This window comes from Callorhinus ursinus, unplaced genomic scaffold (assembly GCF_003265705.2).
Source record: "Callorhinus ursinus isolate GAN/ISIS: 27379988/994484 unplaced genomic scaffold, GSC_fseal_2.0 scaffold35, whole genome shotgun sequence".
Lineage (NCBI taxonomy): Eukaryota > Metazoa > Chordata > Mammalia > Carnivora > Otariidae > Callorhinus > Callorhinus ursinus.
The window spans coordinates 287,131-302,444 of NW_027397097.1; the positions used below are offsets into that span (position 1 = coordinate 287,131).

The 15,314-nt window shown below is 36.6% G+C and overlaps 2 protein-coding genes across 2 annotated transcripts in view; both read left to right on the forward strand.

The window, feature by feature from the left end:
• The window catches only part of LOC112806288 (olfactory receptor 52A1-like), a 33,920-nt gene extending 33,407 nt beyond the window's left edge, over positions 1 to 513 (forward strand). Inside the window, exon 2 of the mRNA XM_025848587.1 lies at positions 3 to 513. Within this exon, the coding sequence (XP_025704372.1) occupies positions 3 to 513 (511 nt within the window). The remainder of the gene's footprint in view (positions 1 to 2) is intronic.
• An 8,931-nt stretch (positions 514 to 9,444) lies between these two features.
• LOC112806258 (olfactory receptor 52A5) lies at positions 9,445 to 10,398 on the forward strand. The gene has a single exon (XM_025848564.2). The coding sequence runs from the start codon at positions 9,445 to 9,447 to the stop codon at positions 10,396 to 10,398; it is 954 nt and encodes a 317-aa protein (XP_025704349.2).
• The last annotated feature ends 4,916 nt before the right edge of the window (positions 10,399 to 15,314 follow it).

Here is a 15,314-nt window from a genome sequence, read left to right on the forward strand (position 1 = left end):
AGCCTCCATGAGCCCATGTACATTTTTGTAGGCATGCTAGGAGTCACAGATATTGCACTTGCAACCACCATTATGCCCAAGATGCTTGGCATATTCTGGTTTCATGTGCCAGAGGTTTATTTTGATTCTTGCTTGCTTCAAATGTGGCTCATCCACTCATTTCAGTGCATAGAGTCAGGCATCCTCCTGGCCATGGCTCTGGACCGTTATGTGGCCATCTGTTATCCACTAAGACATGGTGCCATCTTCACCCACCAGCTGGTCACCCAAATAGGGGCTGTGGTAACACTCAGGGCTGCCATTCTGGTAGCCCCATGCCTAGTACTGATAAAGTGCCAGTTTCAATTTTACCATACAACCATCATCTCCCACTCCTACTGTGAGCATATGGCCATCGTGAAACTGGCTGCAGAAAATGTGCGGGTCAACAAAATCTATGGTTTGTTTGTGGCATTCACTGTTGCAGGGTTCGACCTCACCTTCATCACTTTGTCCTACATACATGCTTTTTAATCAGGTAAGGCTACTAAATTAATGAAGGTATGGGGTATTTTAACTAAGATTAATAATGTCAGAGCTTAAGGCTAGTGGACTATTCCTGAAAACTCCAGATCATAGATCATATACTGAACAATGATGGAAAATATGCATATGTGTGCAGATATTCATAATTTGATTTATGGCATTAAAATCAATGCATCTATAAAATAGACTGCATGTCGTATAAATGGGTGATACTTTGGCTTGTTTAATGGATTCAGGCTCATCACATATCAATGACTGCTGAGGATTACTATCTGTAAATCTACGGGATGTCTTGGGACATCTTTTGAAAAATGTTTTCAATGTCAATATTTGTTTATGATTAATATATGATATTATTATAATGGATTGTCAATAGGATTGTTGTTTTTAGATAACATAGTTTCTTTAGGAATAAAACTGAGATAGTATCAGACGTAATTTCTTAATGTTTTAGTCAGGGTTCAGCAACCTTCTATGAAAAGAAACAAATACATAACTTAGGCTTTGTGGGCAAAGAGGCAATTCAAAACTACTAAGTAGGTATTTGGATAGCAAAAGAGAAAACATATTTGCACAAAAATTTTAATGATGTTCAAAATGGCATAAAATATCTGGTCTAGAGTCCAGATTGTCCCATTATTGTGACCTTCAAATTATCAGGACCAGCTCCAATCTGAGACCTGAAAAGGGAAAAAAGGCAAACAAATGGGTCATTGCACGGACAAGAAGATAACCAGCACTCTCTGACCTCCCACACAGGGGCTGAGACAGTTGTAGAACACATTTTCCAATGGGAAATTGCCTGAAAAAGAAAAATATATTTTGTATTGGTAATTTTAATGATTTCTAGAAACTTCAAAATGATCCTTCAAAGAGACTGCATCAATTATGACAATGACTAATAGCACTTATATGTCTGAATCCTCAAACACTGGTTGTGATTGAGATTTTTATGCTTTGATGGTCTGCTGGGTGATTCTCTTTATAATTAGCTTTCATAAATAATGCAATAGCTGTAGCTTTTTTCCACTTGTATATCCTTTTGTTGAATTACTTTATTGTTTCATTTGATCATTTTCTGATTTGTGTTCATTTTTTATTGTGTGTTTAAAATCTGATAAAAAATATATTGAATTAATATTTTCAAGGGCTTTATTCCTCAAGAGTGATTTCAGAAGCAGAAAGGGGTCTTCATAATATTGAGTTTTGACACATCAGGTGCTGGAGTTGACTTTCACTCTTGGTGTTTGCTTTCAGATGAAGGAGCAATAACGTGTTGACCCTTTGGCTTTTTGCAGGCCCTTATCTACATGTTCAATTTAGGCAGCATAACTTGCAACATTGGCTCTTCTCCACCCTTCCTCTTCTTGGTAGAAAAGTGTCCATGGACTGCTGTAAAATTCACCCTTTAACGTGTACAAGACACTGGTTTTAAGTATATTCAAAAAATTGTGTTACTGTCTCTTCTCTAATTCCATAACATTTTTGTGATCCCATAAAGATACCCCATTCCATCACCAGGCACTAGCCACTCATCCTGTCCCCAGTTTATGGAAATCACACATCTACCTACTGACTCTATGGATTTGACTAGTCTGGACATTTCGAGAAAATATATCATATAATACATGGCATTTTATGTCTGGGTTCTTTCACATGGCATAAAGTTTTCAAGTTCAGCTATGTTGTAGCATATCAGAACTTCTTTTTATTTTTTTGTGAATGAATGTCATTGCACATATGTATCTGAGTCTACTTTTGCACCTGGCAGTCAGGACTCTGGCCACACGATCCTCTCCTCTCTGCATGGTAAGGACTCCCATTTTAAATCACACAATTCCACAAATAATATAGGCATGGCCAGGTCCTGCCTATATTTGCCATAATTCATTTAAACTTGTATCTTCTCGCTTGATAAATTTTATTAACCATTGCAGTAAAAGCTATTCAACTTCATTTCTAACACTGTTGTATTAAAAATTAAACTTTTGGGCACCTGGGTGGCTCAGTTGGTTAAGCAACTGCCTTTGGCTCAGGTCATGATCCTGGGGTCCCAGGATTATGTCTTGCATCAGGCTCCCCGCTGAGCAGGGAGTCTGCTTTGCCCTCTGACCCTCCCCCCTCTCATACTCTCTCTCTCTCTCAAATAAATAAATAAAATATTTTTAAAAATAAATAAAAATTAAACTTTTGTTTCTTGTTTTCTCTAGAACACATGTAGAATGAAGAGCTAATTCTGAAAATTTGTACTCTGTGGCTCCTATTACATTACTCTGAAGTAATTATTTTTATTAATGTAGGAGTCCTAAGGAATTGTATCTGTCACCAAATAAGGAGTCACATTGTTTCTAAAAAATCCTATTCCCCTTTAGTTCTCACGGATTTTAACTAAACAGTATCTAAGAGTAATTTTGTCTCCAACATTCAACAGCATTATGATTCTATGAGGTTCAAAAATTTTTTGCATTTCCCAAAGGTATCTTGTGGGTCATTCAATATACTATTATAATTCTCTATACACAGAGTAGTGCACCAATTTCAGAACCTGCTGACCTCCCCTCAGCTTACTTCATTCTCTATCTGAAAACTATTTCTTTTGTTTTCTCTGAAAATATTTTATTTTATTTTGAGTTCATCAGGTGCTACTCTGTTGGGTGGTTGGCATTCTGATATACTTTGTTTTCTGATTTACATATTTGTGCCATGGTTGATTTCAATCTACCATGTGACATCACTGAGTGCAGAGCTGGAAAGAAATACACACAACCAACTCCCCTAAGCCACTGTGAAGTAACCCAGTACACAAAGCAGCCATATTCTAGGATGAAGATAATTTTGTGGCAGTTTAAAAGCAAGATGGGAGTCAGAGAGTCTTTCAATGCATGAGTAATATGTCTGCTAAATAATGCCAAATGCAGTGACACAGGACAAAAACCATCTAACTCTAAGACCATCATGTCTCTTAGGCAGATGCATGTAGTGCATTCTTGTTAGACTTTTTCTTGCACCACACAGATTCAGAATCTTTTCATTTCCTCTTGATATCAAAGCTTAAAATCACAACTCCCCCTTTTTTGTCAATTAAGTAAACACTGGCCATAATAGTTCATAGCTGGGAAGTTGATATATATAAAGTGACTGGCACTAAAATCTGAAAATGCATAATATCATTTCATGAGAGTCTTAAATGAATGGGACAATTTCTTTTTTTATTTAAATGCAATTTTCCAACATAGAGTACATCATTATTTTCAGACGTAGTGTTCAATAATTCATCAGCTGCCTATAACACCAGGTGCTTATCATATCACGTGCCCTCCTTAATGTCCATCACTCATTTACCCCATTCCCCCACCCACCTCCCCTTCAGCAACCCTCAGTTTTTTTCCCAGAGTTAAGAGTCTCTCATGGTTTGCCTCCCTCTGAATTCTTAACCATTCAGTTTTTCCTCCATTCCCTTATGATCCTCTGCACTATTTCTTATATCCCACATATGAGTGAAACCATATGATAATTGTCTTTCTTTCTTTGACTTATTTCGCTTAGCATAATACCCTGTACTTCCATCCATGTCAATGCAAATGGTGGGTATACATCCTTTCTGACGGCTGAGTAATATTCCATTGTATGTATAAACCACATCTTCTTTATCCATTCATCTGTTGAAGGACATTTCAGCTCCTTCCACCATTTGTCTATCGTGGACATTGCTGCTATGAACATTGGGGTGCAGGTGCCCCTTCGTTTCACTACATCTGTATCTTTGGGGTAAATATCCAGTAGTGCAATTGTTGGGTCTAAGGTAGCTCTATTTTTAATGTCTTGAGGAACCTCCATACTGTTTTCCAGAGTGGCTGTACCAACTTGCATTCCCACCAACAGTGTAAGAGGGTTTAATTTCTATATCACATAGAAATATTCCATTTAGTTCTCTGTCAGCATGTCTATACTGATTAGTCTGAATACCTTGAGATGTTTTCATTTCCCTTCATTGGCTCATCATTTTGTATAAAAGTGTAATTGACTATTTGTGTTGTCTTAGGGCACTGTCTTGTCTTAGAAGTTTCTGAAAGGATGGTCAGTTTGGCTCCCAGTCCCCAGGGACACCAGGATTTGAGAATTTTTATTAGATGCAGATCAGCTATGAGATAAATTCTTCTGGGTTTTGAACCAATTTTGCCTGCTTTTCACCCTTGTCCCAGGCTAATTTGAAGCCCATCAGTGACTGGTGTAAAAAATCCCCCAGGTGGCTCCTATAGTACAAAACAGCCATCCTCATTATCTGAAACATCAAAAGACTTTCACTCTGTGGCTTCTACATATGTTACCACAGATGATTCCAGGTAAGTCTTTGAGCCTTAGATTCTGCACTGAGTGTGGGAGAATGGAGGATTGGTTTCAAAGAGAACACAAACCCTTTTATGATCCAAGAAGATGGCAGGATGATAAAAAAGCAAGAGTCTTACAATAGTTGATTTTTCAAACATGAAGAATATTGTGATTCATGTTGCTGTTCAGAATATTTCTGAGTCAGTTAATCACACAATGGGTGATAGATTTTAAACTAGACCTGACAAGAGGAAGACCCTAGAGAAGGATCTGGGCTAATACACACATAAACAACTGTTTCTGAGAGTCTGTCCCTGGGAACTTGAGGTTGAGATCAAAGGGTAAATGTCAGAGACTTTGTACAGGGAAAGATTTCCTGAGATTGTAGGGAGAGTAGATTTAGACCTAAATCCCTTAATTCATTTAGGTTCTGGGAATCAGAATAAGACATGCCAGTAACATTAATGGTTCAGGATTGATGCTGAACATGACACCCATGATTGTTTTCCTGGCCCAGGAATTTCAGAGGTTTAAGATACGTCTCCTCCCTCTTCTAAAAATTTATGTATCTGTACACACAGTTGCTTCAATGATCCTTGTCATTCAGTGTTGTTGCTTTCAATCAAGAAAATCTTCGTCTCATCTCCCTTGATTTCCCCTCCATCAAGTCAGCGAGCAGCAGAGATATTGCTCCCTTGTTAATCTTCCAATGTGGCCAGATCACTTTATCCTATCCCATCAGCACTATCGCAGATATTCTTCTAACTTCATCTCTCTATGCCAGCTCTCATCATTTTAAGCGATTTATCAATCCACTAGCCGAATGGATTTTTAGAGGCAAAAAAAAAAAATCCTTGTTATTCCACCTGTTTTTGAAATTTTTATTATAAAATTGGAATCTTACATTTGTTATTCTTCCCTTTTCCTTAGCCCCAACAACCATCATCTCTGTTTATGACACAATTCATACATGAAAATTACTTGTTGATTTGCAATCCCACTGTACACTTCATGCTTCTTTGATTTTGTTCAAAGTATTCCCTCTGGGAATGCCCTTCCATCTCTTTTATCTGGCTAAGACCTATTGAAGAATGATTCCCCTTGCTAGACAGATTTATTCTGCCTATTTTGAATAAAGCTACAAAACAGTGATTCTCATTTAATTAAAGACTATTCTTCTCCAGTGTAAGACTCTAAAACAATGGTTAGTAACCAGGTATGTTGTGTCCCTCCCCATACATGCAGGTGACATTTGGCAATGCCTGAGACATTTTTGATTTTCATGACAAGAAAGAACAACTGGCATCTAGTGGGTGGGAGTCAGGGATGCTGCTAAGCCTCCTACAATATAGAGAATTACCCAAGGACACAAAATTTATCCGACTAAAAATGCCATTTGTTTTGAGAAGGAGGAAACCTGCTTTAGAAGAATATCAATTAGGCCTCATGAAGTTGCAGATACAAAACCATCAGGAAGAAAAGTAATTACCTTTTTCACATGATTTTTCATATGTTAGGTTGAAGGCATGCTTTTCTATTTTATTTACCTGTTCCTTTGTTTATTTTCTATCTTCTTTTTTTTTCTCTTTTTCTGATTACTCATGATATATACTGCTGTCGAGCTTCAGTTTGCACACTATCCTGTAAGAATTCTCTAGGACAACTCTGACCCACATGGCCACGTTAAGTCTCCCGAATGAATGTTCCTGATAAAGACAGTAGCGTACCCTTTTGAGCCAAATTGCAGAGAGTGTTAGCCAGTATGTGGATGATATGGCATTGCAAATGTGGTTTTATATTAGACATGTAGAATATTTTAAACATGTGTGTAAGGCATGTATTATAATTATTTGATAAAAATATGGAAGATATAGCTGAGATTTTTTCCATCAGAATTTAAACAGGCAGAAACTGATTAAAATTTGCTGTATGTTTTTGTACAACTCCCCTGATAAAGTTACACACTGATATATATTCCATATCCTTACTGAAGCATAATTATAAAATCTCATATGACATACACTATTTTTTGTTCTTTCTGAATCAGTGTGCCATGGAATTTGGATCCAAGCAGATTCACCTATTACAACAAAAAGTCTTAGTTTGTCATTAATATAATATAGGGTCATAACATCAATATCATAAGTTAACAAGATAAAATACCCTAAAATGTCTGAAGATTTTAAGATGGTGAATGATATAGTACATATTTAATAAAAACTAATGATGCACTGTATGGTGACTGACATAACATAATTAAAAAAAAAAAAAAAGGAAAGCCTCTCTTAGAGTGGAATACATTTGAAGAAAGGGAATGTACCTGCAGTTGACCTGAGGTGAATTCTAGGTAATCTTATGTGGTTAGAGAGAATCTAAGTTCATAGATAATCCATGTTATATAAAATATTTAAGAATCAATGCTTTTTCAGGCTTAGGGGGTAATGGTGGTTGTTGATGGGGAGAGAGAAGAGCAGAGGGCACAGACTGGTGCTTGGGATTAAATACAAGATATATGAAAATAACAGGGCATGGTAAGAACAAGATCTGACAAGGACTGCCAAAGAAAACAGTCAGGATTGATTTATCTTCAGAGAGAATAAATTGGAAAACTTGCATGATATATGGATGGGCTTTGGAAAAACATAGAAAGTTTGACAAATTAGGTTGGAAACATTTGGGGCTATTAGAGAAGGATCAGACTGTGAAGACACTATCCTGAGAAGTCGAGCTGGTGAGTTGCAAAACTGAAAAATATTCTGGTCAAATTTGTCTTCTGATTATGAGCAGCAGAATTTCCACCATCCCTGTGGATGCTTTATGTTAGCCCAGGTGGAGTCCAGTTCTTAAAATGTGTATACTCTATATTAAATAATTTTTTCTCAATGCCAGTATTCAAGTCACACAATAAGCAGAGGTGATGAGGAGTAAACATAAGATAAAATGCATCTGTTTGGTCCACTAGTCATGGACTAGAAAGAAACCATCTGATCCATTTAATTTTTGTCACTGAAAATGATTAAGGCATGCAGAAACACAGAACCTGATGGTTGTTCTTACAATGACTTTGTGAAAAGAGAAAATCTGAAAGGAAGTCATTAAAGGAAAAAATAAGATGGATAATATTCCATTGCACATATATGCCACATCTTTATCCATTCATATGCTGATGGGCACTAAGGTTGTTTCCATATTTTGGCTACTGTAAATAATGCTGCAGTAAACATGGGATTGCATATATCTTTTCAATATTCTGTTTTCCTGTCCTTTGGATATATATCCAGAAGTGGAATTACCAGATTATATGTAGGTCATTTTTTCAAAATTTTCATTGAACCCTCATATTGCTTTCCATAGTTGCTGCATTCCCACCAACTAAGCGTGATGGTTCCCTTTTCATAAATCTCCCCAATACTTATTATCTTTTGACTCACTGATGACAGGTCTTCTAACTGGAGTGAGGTGATATCTCATTGTGGTTTTGACTTACATTTGTCTGATTATTAATTTATTTAGACATGAGAAAGAAGGAAATCCTCTTATTTGTGACAATTGTAATAAACTTTGAATACATTATGCTGTGAGATTAGTCAAAGAGAGAAAGGCAAATACTGTATGATATTACTTATATCTAAGTGGAATCTTAAAACAGCTGAACTCCATATGATTCCACGTGTATGGAATCTAAAAAACAAAGCAAATGAATAAACAAATAAAAAGCAGAAACAGATCCATAAATACAGAGAATTAACTGATGGTTGCCAGAGAGGCAGGGTCTTGAGGGTGGCCGATTTGGTGAAGTGGAGTGGGAGACACAGGCTTGCAATGATGAGATGAGTAAATTACATGGATAAAAAGTACAGCATGGTGACTATAGTCAAAGGTTTGTAATAAGTTGTATGGTGACATGTAGTAGCTACGTGAGTGGTGAGCACAGCATAGTATATGTATAGACTTGTTGAATTACCATGTTGTGTATCTGAAACGAAAGTATTATCATGTATCAATTCATTTCAATAATAACAAATAACCAAACTCATAAAAACAGACACAATTGTGGGTACCAGGGGCTGAGGGGTGAGGAAACACAGGAGATATTTTATTAGTAGATAAATAAGTCCTAGAGATCTAATGTACAGGATAGTAACTATAAGCAATAGTATTACATCAAAGGCATCAAACTTGCTAAGAGACTAGATCTTAATCATTTCCACCACAAAAAAGAAAATAGAATAATGTGCTGTGATATGTTAGCTAAACTATAATGGCACTCACACTGCAATATGTGAATGTATCAAATCAACATGTTGTGTACTTTAAGCTTAGAAAATGTTCAATGTCACCTGTAATTCAATAATAAAAAAAGGAGTGAGAAGATTATCATCATTTATCTAACTAAATATGCTTTGCTAAAATAAAGCATGTAGTCTTATTTTGATTTTGATAAATAAAGGAAGGAGAGGATAGAATATGCTTTACCTAACTAAAGTATACTTTGCTAAAATAATTTCTTCTTATTTTTTATTCATGTAGTCTTGACAGGGAATAGAAGATGAAACAGCAACAGTAGTTGATTCTACAGCCCAAATCATCATGCTCATACCCAATGGTTCTGTCTTCATGCCTGCTGTCCTGACACTCACTGGCATTCCTGGGCTGGAGTCAGTGCAGCATTGGATTGGGATTCCATTCTGTGTCATGTATTTCCTCGCTGTGATTGGGAATTCCCTAATTTTAGGTATCATCAAATATGAGCACAGTCTCCATAAGCCCATGTACATATTTTTGGCCATGCTGGGGGCCACAGACATTGCACTTAGCACCTGCATTCTTCCCAAAATGTTAGGCATCTTCTGGTTTCATTTGCCAGAGATTTCCTTTGCAGCTTGCCTTCTACAAATGTGGCTTATTCACTCATTCCAGGCAATTGAATCAGGCATCCTACTGGCAATGGCCCTAGATCGCTATGTGGCCATCTGTGATCCCTTGAGACACGTCACCATCTTCTCCCAACAATTCTTGACCCACATTGCGGTTGGGGTGACACTCAGGGCTGCTATTCTTGCAACACCATGCTTGGTGCTCATCAAATGTCGTCTTAAATTCTACAGAACTATAGTCATCTCCCATACTTATTGTGAGCACATGGCCATTGTGAAGCTGGCCACTGAAGATGTCCGGATCAACAAGATATATGGTCTTTTTGTTGCCTTCAGTATCTTAGGGTTTGACATAATCTTCATCACCTTGTCTTACGTTCAAATCTTTATCACTGTGTTTCAGTTGCCCCAGAAGGAGGCACGATTCAAGGCCTTTAATACCTGCATTGCCCACATCTGTGTCTTCCTACAGTTCTACCTCCTTGCCTTCTTCTCTTTCTTCACACATAGGTTTGGTGCTCACATACCACCGTATATTCACATTCTTTTATCAAACCTGTACCTGTTAGTCCCTCCTTTCCTCAACCCTATAGTCTATGGTGTGAAGACCGAACAAATTCATGACCATGTCCTGAAATTATTTTCCAAAACAATTTTTAACCACTAGTAGTTCCTTCTACAGGCATTTTAGGTTGATTCAGAGTAGCAATATGAACATGCTAAAAATTAAATCTTCTCTAAATATGTATATTCCAAAAAAATCTTTCACTATCAGATGCTCATAACTGAAGGAGGTTTTAAAAAAAAATCATGAAATACCTAAGAACGTTGGTTTGCCACTCATATAAAGAACAAAAATCTCTTATGCTGACATTTCAAGCTGTTTCAGTTTTTCTTCTGCTTTTGCTTTGTCTGTTTAAACCTAGAAGTTCCTCTCTGGCAGCACTTAAACCCACACAGAAATAATATGTGAAAAAACATCACTTGATCCCAGGTAACTTCCAAGGACCATGTCACATGTCAGTATTCTTCAACTGCTAACCCAAGACATAGCTACAATTCTGGCTATGTCTCATTTTCAATATCAGAGTACCCAAATATGTGAAGCAAATGTTAATACAACTGAAGAGCTAAATAGACAACAACACAAAATAGTAGGGAGTTCAGTACCCTACTTCCAACAATGGATAGAACACACAGGCAAAAGGTCAGTTATAAACTGGGGACTTGAAGACTTTTGACCAAAAGGACCTAACATGCACATACAGAATATTTCCCCAACAACATTAATACATGTTTCACTAGTGCACAAGAAACCTTTTCCAGGATAGATCACATGTGTGCAATCAAAGAGAATGTCTTAAATATTTAAGAAGATTGAAATAATACTGAGTATCTTTTCTGATTACAATATAATGAAAATGGAAATCAATAGAAGAAAAACTTAAGAATATTCCTAAATATATATAAATTAAACAACACAGTCTTGAAGAACTGATGGCTCATAGCTTAGAAAAGAAACAAAAAGGGTAATTATAAAATCTCTTAAGAACAACAGACAGAATGGGAGGACATATCAGATAAAGGGCTAGTATCTAAATTCTATAAAGAACTTATCAAACTCAACACCGAAAGTATATATATCCAATCAAGAAATGGACAGAAGACTTGAACAAAACTTTCTCTAAAGAAGACATCCAAATGACCAACAGACACATGAAAAAGTGCTCAACATCAGTCAGCATCAGGGAAATACAAATCAAAGCCACAAAGAGACACCACCACACACCAGTCAGAATGGCAAAAATTAACAAGGCAGGAAATGACAGATGTCGGCGAGGATGCAGAGAAAGAGGAACCCTCCTACACTGTTGGTGGGAATGCAAGCTGGTGCAGCCACTCTGGAAAACAGTATGGAAGTTCCTCAAAAGTTTGAAAATAGAGCTACCCTATGACCCAGCAATTGCACTACTGGGTATTTACCCCAAAGATACAAATGTAGTAATCGAAAGGGGGCACCTGCACCCCGATGTTTGTAGCAGCAATGTCCACAATAGCCAAACTATGGAAAGAGCCCAGATGTCCATCGACAGATGAATGGATAAAGATGTGGTGTGTATATATATATATATATATATATATATACACAATGGAGTATTACGCAGCCAGCAAAAAATGAAATCTTACTATTTGCAACGATGTGGATGGAACTAGAGGGTATTAAGCAAAGGGAAATAAGTCGATAAAAGAAAGACAATTATCATATGATCTCACTGATATGTGGAATTTGAGAAAAAAGGCAGAGGATCATAGAGGAAGAGAGGTAAAAAAAAGAAACAAGACAAAACCAGAGAGGGAGACAAACCATAAGAGACTCTTAATCTTAGGAAACAAGCTGAGGGTTGCTGGAGAGGAGGGGGTTGAGGGGAGAGGTGGCTGGGTGATGGACATTGGGTAGGGTATGTGTTGTGGTAAGTGCTGGATGTTGTGTAAGACTGATGAATCACAAACCTGTACCCCTGAAGCAAATAATACATTATATGTTAATTAAAAAGGGAAAATGAAGGGGGGGAATCGGAGGGAGAGATGAACCATGAGAGATTATGGACTCTGAGAAACAAACTGAAGGTTCTAGAGGGGAGGGTGGTGGGGGGATGGGTTAGCCTGGTGATGCGTATTAAAGAGGGCATGTATTGAATGGAGCACTGGGTGTTATACGCAAACAATGAATCATGGAACACTACATCAAAAACTAATGATGTAATGTATGGTGATTACAATAACATAATAAAATAAAATTTAAAAAAAAGAATAATGAAATGAAAACACATCAAACTAAAGCCTATGGAATGCAACAAAAGTAGTACTAAGTTAGAATTTAATAAGAATAAATGTTTACATTCAAAAAATTAAAGATCTCAAATAAATAATCTAACTTTACACCAATGATCTAGTAAAAGAAGAATGTATCATATGACCTCACTGATATGAGGAATTCTTAATCTCAAGAAACAAACAGGGTTGCTGGAGTGGTGGGGGTGGGAGGTATGAGGTGGCTGGGTGATAGACGTTGGGGAGGGTATGTGTTATGGTGAGCAGTGTGAATTGTGTAAGACTGTTGAAACAATACATTATATGTTAAAAAAAAAACAGAAGAAGATAGCAGGAAGGGGAAAATGAAGGGGGGGAATTGGAGGCGGAGACGAACCATGAGAGACTATGGACTCTGAGAAACAAATTGAGGGTTCTAGAGGGGAGGGGGGTGGGGAGAAGGGTTAGCCTGATGATGGGTATTAAAGAGGGCATATACTGCATGGAGCACTGGGTGTTATATGCAAACAATGAATCATGGAACACGACATCAAAAACTAATGATGTAATGTATGGTGAGTAACATAACATAATAAAAAATATTCTGATTATAAAAAAAGAACAAACTAAACCAAAATGCAGAAGTGAAATAAGATTAGAGCAGAAATAAACATAGTAGAGAATGGAAAAACAAAGGGGAAAAAACAACAAAAGTAAGAAGTTGTTTATTTTGAAAAGTTTAACACAATTGACAAACCTTTAACTAAACCCAAAAAGAGAAACAAGACTGAAATAAGTAAATCATAAGTAGAAGAGGAGACATTACAACTGAGAGCACATTAAAAAAAAAAAGAACAACAACAAACAAAACTTAAGAGACCCTGATCAAAGGCAATATGCCCACAAATTGGATAAGCTGCAGAATAGAGTTGATTTTTTTCTTTTTTTAAGCCACAATAAAGCTCTTAAGCCCTTGAAGAAGGGATGACTGTGAAGGAGACTGTTAAGGACTAGGGAGAGGTGGTTCATTCTAGGGTACAAGTAAGGTTATAGTCCTCATTCAGGGGCTTAATGATTTATGTATACCTTGTGACAATTATTTAAACTGGACAAGATGTGATTTTTGTATGTATGTTAGAATTTGGTAAAATAAGTAAATAATTGCTCAGGAACAACACAAAGCAAAACAAAAAGAAAAAAGAGATATATTAATGACCTGTTACACGTGAAAGGATTCTGAAGAGATGTCAATATGAAATGCACTGGGGGATTCTGGATCAGATTCTGGGCAAGAAAAAATGTACCTCAGAGAAGTCATTCTTTGGCTTATTGTCTAAGTGTCCAACATGGTCTGTAGATTAGGTGATACTATTATTTTAATACTGGGTGCCCTGATCTTGATTATATTATAGTTATGCAATAGCATATCTGTGACCTTGGTCAAGAAACATAGAATTATTTAGGAGTAACCCATGTCTTCAATGTACCCCTAAACAGTGCACAAAGAAATTATCTATCTATCACATCATAAAGCAAAATGGGGCCAAATGCAAATGATATCTGAATCTGGGTAAATGTTATAAGGGATTTTCTTGAGCTATTCTTTCACAATTCTATACATTTCAAATTATATCAGTCTAAAGCTTTTCAAAAGCTTGTTGAAAAATTTTCTTAATTCGGGAAAGGGTACAACACCAACTTTCTTTTTTTTTTAAATTTTTTATTGTTATGTTAATCACCGTATATTACATCATTAGTTTTTGATGTAGTGTTCCATGATTCATTGTTTGTTCATAACACCCAGTGCTCCATGCAGAATGTGCCCTCTTTAATACCCATCACCAGGCTAACCCATCCTCCTACCCTCCTCCCCTCTAGAACTCTCAGTTTGTTTTCCAGAGTCCATCATCTCTCATGGTTCATCTCCCCCTCTGACTTACTCCCCTTCATTCTTCCTCTCCTGCTATCTTCTTCTTTTTCTTTTTTCTTAAAATATGTTGCGTTATTTGTTTCAGAAGTACAGATCTGTGATTCAACAGTCTTGCACAATTCACAGCGCTCACCGTAGCACATACCCTCCCCAATGTCTATCACCCAGGCACCCCATCCCTCCCACCCCCAACCACTCCAGTAACACTCAGTTTGTTCCTGAGATTAAGAATTCCTCATATCAGTGAGGTAATATGATACATGTCTTTCTCTGATTGACTTATTTCACTAAGCATAACACCCTCCAGTTCCATCCACGTCGTTGCAAATGGCAAGATCTCATTCCTTTTGATGGCTGCATAATATTCCATTGCAACACCAACTTTCTTACCATTCCAGAAATATAATCATTGCTTCTGCTGTTGGGCTCTACTGTAGACCTATCAACAATCCTAGTGATTGTGTATTAAGTAATTCCAAAATATGATCTCTCTTTTATACAAGTACTTATTCCCATGTTAATCTTTCATGAAATCTTATGAGAAATAATACAGTTTTCATCATACATTTATTGGTATTTCTTTTATATGTCTTCTGAAAGTTATGAAAGTTAGCTTTCTAAATTTGAAAATTAGTCTGTCATCTCCATATATTATGTAATATTTGTCTTCAAGTGGTTTTAAATTTCTTGCTTTTTTAATACAAAATAAGATGCTTAATGCATCTGTAGACTGTTTTTTCTATTGTGGATGCTAATGTGTACACATTTTTGCTAGCCTAACTGCTATTCAGCTTTTAGAATTTAGTGAGAAATGTCCTTTCATTAAGTAACATTGATCATTT